At 32.7% G+C, this 15560-nt stretch overlaps 1 protein-coding gene across 1 annotated transcript; it reads right to left on the bottom strand.

Moving 5' to 3' along the window:
* Nucleotides 1–2343: 2343 nt before the first annotated feature.
* LOC140436632 (glucose dehydrogenase [FAD, quinone]-like) lies at nt 2344–15092 on the bottom strand. The gene is made up of 4 exons (XM_072525625.1): nt 14723–15092; nt 10107–10398; nt 8134–9025; nt 2344–2761 (listed from the first exon to the last, which is right to left on the bottom strand). The coding sequence occupies exons 1-4, from the start codon at nt 15011–15013 to the stop codon at nt 2395–2397; spliced, it is 1842 nt and encodes a 613-aa protein (XP_072381726.1). The 5' UTR covers nt 15014–15092; the 3' UTR covers nt 2344–2394.
* Between the last annotated feature and the right edge of the window lie 468 nt (nt 15093–15560).

Genomic DNA, 15560 nt, shown 5'->3' with positions numbered 1-15560 from the left:
AGAAATAATAAAAGATATGAAAAACCAAAAAAGTCCCGGGGAGAGCGGCATTGTGGCAGAGAACATAAAATATGGAGGAGAGGTCTTAATAAACAAACTTGGTGAGCTAATATTAGAAGTATGGGATGCCGAAGAAATGCCTCAAGAATGGAATAAGTCGATTATAATTCCTATACACAAAAAGGGAGATAGAACTGAATGCACAAACTATAGAGGAATATCCTTATTAGAAGTAATGTTCAAAGTACTCGTCATACTAATTAAAAAACGATTAGAAATATATATAGAGAAGAATCTAGGAGAATACCAGGGAGGATTTCGGAAAGGAAGATCAACAACCGATCAAATTTTTATGCTAAAACAAATCCTGACCAATTGCTATGAATACAACATTTCAGCACAAGTACTTTTCATTGATTACAAAGCTGCCTACGATACAATAGACAGAAACAAGTTAATAGAAACACTAAAAGAATTCCAAGTGCCAGAAAAAAATAATAAGATTGGTAAAAATGACAATTAGACAAACCATTTGTGCTGTGAGATGCAACGGTACAGTCTCAGAAGAATTCGAAGTGAAAAAAGGTGTTCGCCAAGGAGACCCGTTGTCTACATTGCTATTCAATATAGTTCTAGAAAAAATTGTAAGGATTAGTGGGATAAATAGGTCCGGTACTATTTTATACAAGGAGGACCAATGCTTAGCATACGCTGATGATGTGGTTCTCATTGCAAGAAATGGAAAAGAACTATCAAATATAACAAAAAGACTGATTCGGGAAAGCTCTAAAATGGGACTGAAAGTTAATATTAATAAATCGAAGTACATGGAAATCTCGAGCAAAAAGGGAATAAACACCAGGGGATCCTTTAAATTGGAGGTGGAGAATGGAGCAGTTGTAGAATTCGAGAAGGTGGATGAATATATGTACTTAGGTACTCTTATTGATCAGACATGTAAAGAAGAAACTGAAATCAACCTGAGACTGACCAAGAGCAACAGGTGTTCTGGAGCCATGAGCAAAATAATTAAGGCCAAAGATATATCTCGTAATACAAAAATAAGAGTATACAAAACTATAATTAGACCCACAATGCTATACGCTGCCGAGACATGGACTATGAACAAAACCGTACAGAACACATTGGAAGCATGGGAAAGAAAGATACTTCGCAGAATATTTTTTGGAAAAGTAGTAGAGGGAGAATGGAGAAGACGAACTAATGCAGAAGTGGATCAGTTGTATGCTAACCCTACAATAACAAATGTGGTGAAAAAACGTAGACTAGAATGGCTCGGCCATCTAGAAAGAATGCAAGGTAATAGACTAGTCAAGAATATTGCTTGGAGAGTACCTGAGGGCAAAAAAAAGAGAGGAAGACCAAGAAAGAAATGGAGAGATGCAGTGATGGAAGATGTCAGAGAGATGGGAATCAGAGATTGGAAGCTGTTAGCTAAGAATAGAAAATGATGGAAATTATCCATCCAGCAATGGGCCTAAAAGGCCTGTTAACGCTGTACATACATACATATAAAATCTCATTCATTATCGTTATCTTTATTCCATATTTATAGGACTTATTACTATAAATTTTAAATTTCCCCCTGAACCCCACGAGCGATAGTACAAAACTCAAAAGGAGTATAATATGATATTTAGTTGCTTATAAAGATTTTCCATAATTCACGCATGGGTGCAAATTTATCCGCTGTTTTTCTTATTGCTATTGTCTCTTTATCATGAAACCAAAGCATACAGTTAGAACTTCAAACCTCTGTTGCGACATCGTAGCACGAAATATTCCATTCCTAAATTGTAGGAACTAAATCAAAGCTTTTATTTTTGTTTTATTTGCCATTCTGGTGTAACTTATCAATAGACGAAACAAACTGTAGGTGAATATATTGTATGATGAAGAACCGTGCGATAAACGCAACGCTACGGGGGATACTTTTCTCCACTCTTATGATATCTGTTTATAGATAAACGCATAGCTATACTTAACAATGAAATACATCATGTTCTGGGCTAAACGAATAACCTGGTCATCTTAGCTGTTGTCAAATTTAATGGTACAGTCGAAGATAAAATGTAACAGGATCTAACTGTAGTTGCAGAGTAGACTCCAAATGTAGAGCTTAATCTACGGCCCTAAGTCCAAAATCATAAAATTTATATTAGTTAGTTCCTTTGAACCTGAATGGTACAAATTTTTATTAGAGTGAACTCTGAATGACAATATTTGGCAAAATAGTACTTATGTTAGAAGCGGTTTTGTTATTTCATTTCATAGTAGCAAAAATATAATAGATTGGTTTCTACATAAAAAAAATAATAGTTTTATGACTAGAGTTTATTTAAATATTATTGACAAAAAAAAGATTTAAAATTTTTATAGTTCTTCATGGTTCTTTATCCAGTCTTCCTTAATCATATCGGCAGCTTTTTGGCCTATCATCATCGAAGCTGCATGCGTATTAGCACTAACTATCTTCGGCATTATGCTAGCATCAGCAACCCTTAGCCTTTTTATTCCGTGCACCCTCAATCTGGGATCGACTACAGAGGTGCCGTCATCTTTCGGACCCATACTGCAAGTACTAGTAGGATGATATATGTGTGTGCTTAGATACCGTATGGAACATCTCCAGTAGTCATCTGATCTAAATTCATACTTGTCGCAAGCAGGAAGATTCAGTTTTGCTATTTGTGGATGAAATTTTTTCACAGGCGATGTTTCTATTAATTTTTCCAAAACTCTGTTAAAATATTAGAAGAATAATTTTTAGTAAAAATAAAACAACGTTAAAACAAAATATGGGGACCTTGTCAGTAAAAGTCAGTTTGTGCGAATCCGAAGAAATTGTATGTTGGAGACGAGGGTCTCTACGAAAAATAAAAAACAGTACAGAAAACAAAACTATTTATTATTTAGATTAAACTAACCGGTAAAAGTCGATGACAGTCTATATATTCAGTTATTGTGATTTACAATGCAAGTTACCACTTTAGAGTAGTTGAACGTTTACCAACTACGCTATGAAAGAAAAATGAAATTGGAAGATGATTAATTTCTAAGGAACTAAACTTTGAATACAATAACAAAAGCAGAATATTAACCTTTTTCATAAAGCAATATCGAAAATAACGAGAGAAAATTTAAAAAAATGTATTAATCACGTTATAAAAGTTAAAAAGTATAAAAACATGTGGAAACTTCATAATATTGTATTATAAAAAGATCGTCATGTGGTATATAAGGAATGTCTAATGGTTTTGTTACTTCTTCGTCACTACTTTATATGTTAACACTGTGTTTATTTCTATACATTAGGATAACGACTGTTTATAATATCAGCCGTAACGTATAAACAATATCAATATCGACCTATGCTAACGGTTGTGAAATAATATTCTAATGTCCCCCTACGAGATATTACCGTATTTATTATACCTATAAATGTCTAAATACTTGTGTCTATTCAATGTCAGCTTAGATGTTTTAGCTTTTTAACTCGGGTCAGTAGATTGAATGTTAAACATATTTCTTTATATATTTGTAGGGAATTCTTTCGATTATAATTTAAGAATATTTTCCATTTTAATACTTAGCGGTTAAAATCCTACTACTATATTATTGAGCAGAATAGAGCGTATAATAATTTCTCTTACAGCGGACTGTATTTTTTCCAATTTTCTGCAAATTCTTATCAATATTTTGCGCTACTGTTGTATAGACCTGAGGATTCAAATTCAATTATATATTTTATCTACGGGAGTTGTTTAATTGTTATTCTTATTTTTCCTAGGCTTTATATAGACTTATCTTCTGTTAAGGTGAAGTATATATGAGGTATATATACAGGGTGGTCCTTAAGTAATTGTACAAAAAGAAACCATAGATTCTACACTTTAAAATATTGCGATTTAAGTCAAATTGCTTTAATAAAATGTTGATATTAAGAAAGATACAGGGTGTTAAAGTGGAAATTAAAAATTTTAATTTTCACTATAACTTTCATGTTTGTGAACATTTATGTATAAAAATTCATAACTGGGTACTATTGATCATCAAAAATTACAATCTGATGCATACTTTAATGTAGCTGATAGAGGGCGCCACATATGCCACATATGTGGCATACATTTGCACTTAACTTTTTTGCTTTTTAAATTACCGGTGTTTGTGATAAAAAATATTAAAAATACATTATTTTAGCAAAAAAAAGATATACCTGTTAATAACTTCAAAACTCAACAGTTTTCGAGATAATCGCATTTTACAAATCAACTACATAATTCAGATTTAACGCAATTACTCCAGGCAACGAAAGAAAATTAGACAAAAACATCAACACTTCTGAATTTTGGTATAAAATGCCTTCAATAAAGTTAATAGCTAACGAAATATTAAATAAAATAAATATATTAGCAGGATAGAATAGTAGGATTTGACAAAATAACAGAATAATTCAATTTTACATCTACGTTTACATCTACCTTTTACATTTAACGTTTTGTATTAAATTAAAGTCATAATCAAAATATTTTATTAATAAACCAAATTAAGAAATAGTCAAACTTAATAACATTAAACTTTTTGTCAAAGTAAGTGTTCGATATGTCCACCATTTTCTTTAATTCATTTGCCAATACATTCCATAAAAGATCGTCTCATATTAAATAGCATCATTGGTTCTAAAGAAACTGCTGCAGTATTTATAATAAGTATTATAAGTATAATATATAATAAACATAATATAATAATTAAGTATTCGTTTGGGAATTTTATGAATTAAATAATTATATTAATATCTCACCACATGACCAAGGAGTATGAGTACCACGAACATACCAACGTTCAGGAAAGTTGTATTTAATTATCTTCTCACTGCACTTTTTTCTATAATATGGTGGTGTACCAATCAATAAAATCATTTTATGAAAAATGTAAATAAATCTCACTATTCAAATTACAAGGTAATTCACATGTCTATAAAAAATAATTACAAATGGTACCAAACCAAACGATATGCATTTTAAACATAAATTTTAAATAAACGTATGGTTTGGAACAATTGGTAATTATTTTTTACGGACATGCGAATTACCTTGTAATTTGAATGGTGAGATTTATTTACATTTTTTATAAAATTATTTTATTTGATTTATTGGAAGAATTGTCATCAAACTTAAGGCGAAATATGTGGTTTATGCAAGATGGTACACCACCACATTATAGATAGATGGCAGTGAGAACAGACTTAAAAACAACTTTCCTGGACGTTGGAATGTTCGCTGTAGTCATATTCTTTGGTCATGTGGTGAGATATTAATATAATTACTTTTTTTTTTACTAAAGACACAGAAGTGTACTTACATTAAAATCTGGTCAGTAAGACCAATTATCAATTTGTTCCTAACTTAAATTACTAATGAAATCTTAAAATTAGGTGTCTACTCACTAGTATCTTTCCTATTATTTCTAATAACTAGCATTAAATTTAGCATGCATACTCGCACAACACTTTACTCTGCTTTTCACTCACTCATTATACCAGTTCAAAAGGCTTTGTTCTTTTGAGCCTTCTTTCTAGGTTCGTATTGTCGAGGAGCTGGATAGCCTCGGCGTTTACATGATGATGGAGTCGTTGTTCATGGCTTCCTGCAAATTTCTTGATTATCTGATTGACGTCTTCCATCTTGAGGTCCCGGTGAAGGTCGTTGTTCCTAACGTACCAAGGCGCATCTACGATATTCCTCAGTACTTTATTCTGGAATATCTGGATTACTTTGATGTTACTAGGCTTGGCACAGCCCCAGAGTTGGCAGCCATAGGTCCATACTGGTCTCAGTATTTGTTTATAGATTAGGAGTTTATTATTTATGGATAGAGAGGAATGTCTTCCCATTAACCAATACATTTTCTTGTAGCGGATGCCTAGTTCTTCTCTTTTCTTCTTCACGTGAGCTTTCCAGCGAAGTTTCGCATCAAGAGTGATCCCCAAGTACTTTGCTGATGTTGCAATAGGCACTTGGACATCATTTATTCTAATAGGAATATTATTAATTCTCTTATTGGTAAAATTTATATGGACTGATTTATTCTCATTCAGTTTAATTTTCCATTTTTTGGTCCATTCATGGATTTTATTTATTGAATTTTATAGTTTTTCTGTAGCTTCTTCGACGGTGTCACTTACCGCTAAGATAGCAGTGTCATCTGCGAAGGTAGCTATGGTGTCGTCTTCTAGTTCAGGTATATCACACGTGTATATTAGATATAGGACTGGGCCCAATACACTCCCTTGTGGAACACCTGCTTCAATATCCTTGAGATCAGTGTATGCATCTTCTTGTTTAACTCTAAAATGTCTGTTCGCTAGATATGATTGTAATATATTTGAATATTGTTTAGGCATGAATGATTTAAGTTTATGTATCAAACCCTTATGCCAGACTTTATCAAACGCCTGTGCCACATCTAGGAAGGTTGCAGAACAGACTTTTCTTTTCTCTAATGATCTTTCAATTATAGCAGTTATTCTATGCACCTGGTCAATTGTCGAATGCTCATTTCTAAATCCAAATTGATGATCTGGAATTATTTTCTTTTTTTCAATTATTGGTAGGATTCTTCGCAGGAGGAGTTTTGTCAAACACCTTGGACATCACAGGTAGGAGTGATATTGGTCTATATGATGTCACCTCATTGGGGGGTTTCCCAAGCTTTGGTATCATGATCACCTCAGCTATCTTCCATAAATCTGGAACATATTGTAGTCTAAAGGCAGCATTTATTAAATTTGTCAATTTTACGATAGCTTTTCTTGGTAGATTTTTTAGCAGTCTTCCGGTAATGAGGTCATAACCTGGTGCTTTATTTGGGTCGATTTGTTTTTTAATTAACTCAGCTACTTCTTTTGGGGAAGTTGGCTTGATATTCTCATCTATTTGCTTTGGTTCAGGCCAAACCTGGTCATCGTCTTGGTCATCTTGAAACTTAAATGTGTTCTCTAGATGAGTGGCAAATCTCTCTGCCTTCTGCTGATTATTTCTGGCCCAACTACCAACTACCAATATATAATTACTTAATGCATAAAAATCCCAAAAGAATACTTATTATTATACTTATAATACTTATTATAAATACTGCAGCAGTTTCTTTAGAACCAATGATGCTATTTGATATGAGACGATCTTTTATGGAATGTATTGACAAATGAATTAAAGAAAATGGTGGACATATCGAACACTTACTTTGACAAAAAGGTTAATGTTATTTAGTTTAACTCTTTCTTAATTTGGTTTATAAATAAAATATTTTGATTATGACTTTAATTTAATACACAACGTAAAATCTTTGATGTAAAATCCAATTATTGTGTTATTTTGTCAAATCCTACTATTCTATCCTGCTAATATATTTATTTTATTTAATATTTCGTTAACTATTAACTTTATTAAGGGCATTTTATGCCAAAATTCAGAAGTATTGATGCTTTTGTCTAATTTTCTTTCGTTGCTTGGAGTAATTGCGTTAAATTTGAATTACGTAGTTGATTTGTAAAATGCGATTATCTCGAAAACTGTTGAGTTTTGAAGTTATTAACAGGTATACCTTTTTTTTTGTTAAAATAATGTATCTTTAATATTTTATACCACAAACACCGGTAACTTAGAGAGCAAAAAAGTTAAATGCAAATGTATGCCACATATGTGGCACATATGCCACATATGTACGTCCTCTATCAGCTACATTAAAGCATGCATCAAATTATAATTTATGATGTTTAATAGTACCCAGTTATGACTTTTGATACATAAATGTTCACAAACATAAAAGTTATAGCGAAAATTAAAATTTTAAATTTCCACTTTAACACCCTGTATTTTTCTTAATATCAACATTTTATTAAAGCAATTTGGCTTAAATCGTAATATTTTAAAGTGTAGAATCTACGGTTTCTTTTTGTACAATTACTTAAGGACCACCCTGTATATTAAAAGTATGTATTTCAGTTTTTCTGTAATTTAACATACCCAGAAAGTTAAAACCAAGCCAAACTAAATACCAACCAAAAATATTTCAACAAATAGAATAAATATGTTTCTACTAGGTGGTACTTACCGTATTCCTTCCAACATGGTGTTAAGATCCTCATCATTTTTATCAGATAGCAATCCATTAAAAATAAGTGGGTGGTCGCGGGGATTTTTGTTTTTCAAAATAACTTTTCCGAATGATTTTGGATTAAGCAATGTTGGAAAAATCGCCAATAAATTACTAGAGTTTAAATATTCTAATTTGCTTTTAAGCACGTCGTCATTTACTCCCATCGCCTTAGAAAAAACTGTTGGTACCATTACGTTATCATGTTGGCCAAAAAATGAGTGGTGATACTGAATGTTTGGAAACTCGGAATCATTTTTTGTGTTAATGAAGGTCCAATAGTTGATCGTACCAATTGTAGACATATATCCAGTCTGGTGCATGAAGTACTCATATAATTGATCGAGAATTTTTTCAGTTTTGTGTTCTGGTAAAATTGAGTCTAAAGATAGAGCGATATCGAACCCTATGTGTATTAAATGGTCTTGAAGGTTTTCTCCAACTGGTAGTTCCTTTATTAAATGAATCCCCACTTCTCCCAGATTTTCTCTCGGCCCTATACCTGACAACATAAGTAGTTGAGGTGAATTTATAGCACCACTTGACACAATAACCTCTTTGGTCGCTTGGACTGACAGTGTTTTTCCATGTATTCTTACCATTACTCCACTTGCTGTCTTTGTTACTGGATCTACTAAAATTTTTTCCACAAATGAATGAGTCGCTACGTATAAGTTTTTTCTATCTTTATACTTTCCCAGAAAAACTTTAGCATTATTTTGTCTTTGTCCATTCTGAATACACACATTACCAGTTACAGTTCCTATGGGATCTTCTGGGTTGTACTCTTCTTGAGATTTATATCCTAATAGTTCATTTGCTTCAATTAATGCATTTATGATTGGTTCTCCTAAAAAGTTAATGTTATTTAAAAACTGAATTTACAACTTAACATAAAATAAGTCAAGGAATTGACAATACTTTAGAAACTTGAGGGTAATAGCAAATACAAGGAGAATGATAAGACAATATGATGATTGACAAAAATTTCACATGTGTTGAATTTCTATAAATTCCCTTTGAGGAGATAAATATAACTTCCGCTCCTCTGAAGCTGATTCCTAAGGTGCACTGTCGGATAAGGATCCAGGTTGGGTGCCAATTAACTCTCATTTAGATATTCATCTACTAGTTATGCCATGTTATCCTGGCGTTCCGAAGAACATTCTGGTTAAAGAACTTCAGAACCTGGTTCAACACATTTACTGTGCAGTTTTTCCGTGCTGCTGTTGGTAAGATAAATATTGCCATAATGATCACCAACATTCCACACGAGAGGCTTACGATGAAAAAAAATCCTGGCGTTATCTTTAAAAGCCAGTTCTAAGAATCTGGTTCAAAGATAGTACAGTCGAAATAACGTTGCCCTTTTCTAGTTCAGATCGTTTCTAGGCGATCAGGCGATCAAAAAAAAATGTGACTAGTTAGTTAAAACTGTTGAGGAGTCAAATCTACACGCACACTACTCTACACGCACACTACACTACACGCACACTACAGACGAGCCCTTCGATAATAGCCACTTTATGTAAGTTTCTTTTTAACTGCTCTCACTTATTTTAACTTTTCGAACTGTTAAGACATGATATTAAGATTAATGCTATCACCAGAATATCAAAATCAAATAAAAAGAAACCTATCGTCAGTAGCATATATAGCTGTATCACTTGAAGGTTCTGCTGGTCTCTTCAATCCACCAGTTTCTTCATATTAATTACACGTATCCTCAACAGTTTTGTAGGGGTATTCTATATATATGAGACCCATAACGTTGACTGCGACCATCTTTAGCCAAAGCAATAATTTGAGAAACGTTCAATTACATTGGTAGTGCTTAAAAAAAATTTATCGCTTGTCATAACAAATATGCAGAACAGACGACTGCATCAATATGACATTTTGCATACATAATAAAAATATAAAAACATTACCTGAATGATATTTATTTTTACATTCGGGTATACTCTGCGTTAACCTTTGAAACTGCTCCTTCACGTTGGACCAATCCCAACCAGTATTTCCCATTTCAGCCCACTGATCATAATCTCTTGAATTTCCCTCGATAAACATCATAGCGTTAATAGTACTGGTACCACCCAAAACTTTCCCCCTTGGACATCTACAAACTCCATCTTTAAACCCCAGGCATGCTGTGTCTGATGGTTCCATCTTATACTGCCAGTCTTCGTCTGTGCCTTGGAGACTCGCGAATGTAGCGGGAATCTAAAATTTAGGTTTAGGCTTAACTATTGTTCATACATGTTGTTCTGGATGATTGTTAACAAAAAGATTTGTTCAATAGTGGGTCTTCTTTTTTATATCTCCCTGGTATTCTTTAACCTGCTAGCTTAAATATATGCCCAGCCCGCTTCTTAGGATTCTAGAGAGCACCTTATAGGTAAGATAGGTAAGGTAGGTAGATATTCCCTTGCTACCTGCACTTTTATGGTTTTTCAAACTTTATATGACTTCTCCCATTTGTTCTAAAGTCGCTGCCACGAATCTATCCGTTTGATCGTCACTTTCCAATATTACTTCTCGTTGTTAACCATTATTACCATTCGGTACCATTATTACCATTAAACATCTCTTTGAAATGCTTTTGGAATCTATTTAGTTTCGCCTTCTCATCTTCTAATAGGTAACCATCTTTGTTCGTGTAGTATGTCTGAATTATTGTGTCTTGGTTATCGATCCTTTTTATATCTTAAAAAATTTCTGCTCATTCTCTGTTAGAATGATTATATCGTCTGCAAATGCTCCTTCCGTAATGTCTGCCCTTTTTAAGTTTCTAAATAATCTCAATAGTTATAACTCACCCTTGTTTAAATATGAATCGAATAAGACCAACTCAAAATTACAACTATCTATGTAAAAATAAGAACATAAACCAAATGAATACTCATGGAAAATACGAATAAAGATAGGCCAAAGCCTGAAGCGCATACAAATACCGGCACCTAAGCTTCAAATTGAATTTACATTTCCTTAAATTAAAAATTCTAAGTACTATTATATGGTGTAGAAGCATTGACGGTGAACAAACAATACATGAAAAAACTTGAGACCTTTGACAAGGGCACTTAAGGTATCTTGAAAATCTCCTGAAAAGATGAAATAGCTAACTTGAGAATACTCGAAATAATGACTAAACAAAAATGAAGAACATTATCAAATTAAAACGATAATGCCTTTTAACGCCCACAATACTTTGGGAAGGCAAAAAAACAGAATCCTTGGGACGTAAAATCGAACAAATTGTTACAGATTCTAATAGGGAATATCCTTAATGACGGAAGAATCAGAAGAATTAATATTTTTACTGGCAATGCGCCCCTAAAAGATTTATCTCTTTGTGACCCTGTCTTGCAACCATCTCTGTCGAGGGATGTGATATCCCATTTATATGGAAGTGATCATTTTCCCATACTAATTATGAACAATAACCATATATATCACCATTTATTTGATGGAATTGATGAAAAATGGGTATTGGTCTCTTTATTCTTTTTTAATTTCACATAAAACTTTTCAGTTGGTACAGCCCTTCGATACAGATATTGATATTAATTCTAAAGTATTCCATTTCTTACAGTTTTTAACGTCAATGGCTTACTTACTCACTAGCTCACAATAACTCGAGTCTGTAGGTTTTTAATTTCAAGTTTCCTACAAAACATGATCCCATGGTGGAATTCTGATTCAAAAATTCAAAAGATTAAGGGCCCACTAACTGTAGATACACTTTCTGAGGTTTGCCAAATAATTAAAATCATTTAACAACATCCATTACCTAGAACGTGATAGCCATATTTGTTCAACAAAGCAAAAAATAGCCTCCGTACTAGCAAACGTATGTCAACAACAGAGCAGTAACGAAAATATATCTTCAAGATTCCTAGTTCATAAAAATAAATTTAATAATGCCTGTATAAATCTTAATGACCATAATAATTTACCTATAAATGTCTTATTCACGATGGATGGACTGTTAGAAACATTAAACAAAGTTAAAAACACTAGCCCAGGGCCTGACATTATACCTGTTACATTTTTAAAAGCTATGGCAATGGAAGGCAATCATTATCTTCTGGATCTATATAATTTTATTAGGGCAAAAAATGTTTTCCCAATTAATTGGTATGACTCAATTATAATACCAGTTCTTAAACAGGGCAAAAATAAATCGGACCCAGAATCTTACCGACTAACCCCTCTTACTTCTACTATGCGTAAAGTACTTGAAAAAATGGTAAGCAAGATACTAATATAGAACCTATGAGATCGACAGCTACTTAGCCCTATCAAAGTGAATTTAGAAAATCCAGATCTACATTAGAGAACCTAGTAGATATTTATTGAATCTGTAATTCATGAGTCATTTGGATGTAGTCAAGAATATTTGGCTATATTTTTTGATATAACACAGGTATATGATAGAATTTGGAAATTAGATATCATAAGAATACTGCCAAGTTGGTCGATTCAAGGAAATATTATTAAATTTATTAGTAATTTCCTATATAGACGAAACTTTAAAGTTCGAATAGACAACGTTCTTTCAGACTCCAAAATCTAATTAAAAGGCATTCGTCAAGGGTATACTCGTAGTATTGCACTTTTCCTTATTTCCATCTATGACGTCGCTAAATCATTCAGCCCATTAGTCAAAGCCCGTCTATTTGCTGATGATCTTGTTATATTCTGTCGAGGAAAAAATATATCAACAATGACGACCCATATACATCAAGCCATGTACAAACTAGAGAATTGGTCAAAAGCAATCATCTTCAGTGAAATTCCAAAGAAGCACATTATAACACCGAAGCTCTACCTAAAGAATTTACCAATAAATTATTCAAAATTGGTTAACTTCTTAGGAGTAAAACTGAATTATCGACTATCTCGGCAAGACCACATCCACTCACTTCGACTGTCAGCTCAAAATAGCCTCAACTTAGTGAAAAGTTATAAACATTGGAGTGCCGACTTCCAAACTCTTATGATTGTGTACAAAACCTTAATTCGTTCAAAATTAGATTATGGTGATGTTGCCTACAACTCAGCCAAAGGTTTAAAGTTAAAAGTGCTATATCCAGTACATAATTCAGCAATTAAAATTGCACTGGGAGCACACTACACAAGCTTAGTTCAAAGTGAGTATGTTGAATCAGGCGAACCATCCCCTCAACTCAGGAGAGAATACCGTAGCCTCATATATGCCTCAAGAGTATAAGCTAACCCACAGGTACCTGTTTATAAAAACACATTTACAGATAGATTTCCATCGATGTTTAATTGTGGAAAAAAAACAATACAATAATTCCACCCACTTACAATATTCCAAAATTCAGCCAACACATGTTGCCCAACACCATGGACCATTGCTATCTCTAATTGTAATACAAACCTTTCTGCATATGAGAAATGAACTTTTTTCTATCCTCCAGGCATTAACGTTTATCAACACACATGACATCAAACACTCCCTAATCATTAACGATTCCCTGAATGCATAAAAAGCTCTAAAGCAATTGTACCCCAAACCCAGTCCCGCTTTTAATTAAGCCGGAACTCTTAACATGCCAACAAAATCAAAGATTAGTTCAGTTCCTCTGGGTACCTTCATACTGTGATATAAGTGGAAATGATAAAGCTCGCATATTAGCAAAAAATGTCAGTGAGAATCCGTTAACAGACATCATAACTACCTAAGTTCATACTGATTTAGAGCAATATTTTATGAACAAAATCATGACGAAATTGCAAATAAATTGGATTAATTCAAACTCTACATTAAGAACTATCAAACACAGTGCGCTGTCGTGGAAATCTTCTACTAAGAGAAGAGACCATATCCAGATTGTGACTTCGACATAAAAGATAACCCATAATTTTATATTAATGAAGGAACCTTCTCTGATGACAATAGGTACCTAATACCTTTAAAGAATGTTTAAATGAAAATAATACATATTAAATTATTAATTTTTTACGTCTCTTAGGACTGAGTAACCAAATTTAATATTAAGTTTTTTGTTCCTCTTTTACATTTTATGTAAATACAGTTTAATGCTAACCAATAACCCTTTGTGGTTAAAGCAACTTGTAAATAAAAAAACAATAATGCCACAGCATTGCTTGCGAAATACCAATTCCTACAATTGATTATGCAAAGAAATACTCTGAGGTAGCTTTAAGAACAAACGATGGTGCTCTCACAGAGTGGTCCCTTTGTAGTTTTATTCAACTGTTCCTCCAGGGTTATACTTACCATGATGATATACAAATGACAATGATGTACAGATGACCAATGCCAATGACATATGAAGAAGGAGACGTACATATCAAATTCGTCAGTAATTCAAAATTGTCGATTTGATCCTTCGTGAACTACTACAAACATCATGGACGCCCCCACATATATAAATAAATATTTTATATAATGAATAACAATGGACGAAAATATAAGTTGTTTCATATCTATCTGGCATCTATCATGCAATTTGGCATATTTATTAAATAAATTTCTATGAATAATACTTACGTCACTGGATGCAGAGGGATATCCTCCAGCTTCCAGCACTAGAACTCTCCATTCGGGATTTTCGGTTAATTTATTTGCCAAAACTGATCCAGCAGATCCAGAACCGACAATGACGAAGTCAAATTCGTCACCATCTTTAATTAATGGACCATAGTTGTCGTTGTATACTTCTGTTAAACCGAGTTGGCATTTGGATTCAAGCAAACTATTAATTAAAGTAAGGAAAAGGTATCCAGACACGCTCTGAAGATTTCCTGGGCAGGAATCGTGTAATGTATTTGTTAAATCCATGATAACTAACTAAATGTTTTAAGTTTTTGATATTTTTCACTATGCACATCTTATCTCACATTTTCATTATTATAATAAACGCGATATTAAATCTATTATAAATAAAGTTTCTTATTACTAGTTTTTTTTATCCACCTATGATAAATATTAGATGTTTATGAATAGCACGGTACTTGTGCTATTGTGCAGTAATGATTATATAATATCTTTATGATACGAATATATAAATTATTATTCTGTTTGCACTAGTAATGGTTACTTGTAGAAAAGTTGTTCACAAATTGTTATCTAAAAGTCTACATTTGAGCATATTTTTTGTGTTATTTGAATTGCAATGTTTCAATTACAGCAATCAATGTAGATTCGTTGTGCATCCGTATCATTTTCCGTATGGTTTCTTTTATAATTAATTAAAATATGTAATATTTTTCTCCTCGCATAATTTGTCTCAAGTATTGAGACTTTCTTTATTGTTAGTTTGTATAATTTCCATTTTCTTTATTCACATTAGGTCTATACCTGTTGTTGACCTTGTTTGTTGTTGTTT

The sequence above is a fragment of the Diabrotica undecimpunctata genome, chromosome 3, assembly GCF_040954645.1.
Source record: "Diabrotica undecimpunctata isolate CICGRU chromosome 3, icDiaUnde3, whole genome shotgun sequence".
Taxonomy (NCBI): domain Eukaryota; kingdom Metazoa; phylum Arthropoda; class Insecta; order Coleoptera; family Chrysomelidae; genus Diabrotica; species Diabrotica undecimpunctata.
Note: the sequence above shows the minus strand (reverse complement) of the source record. Positions and strands in the feature narration are given on the sequence as shown.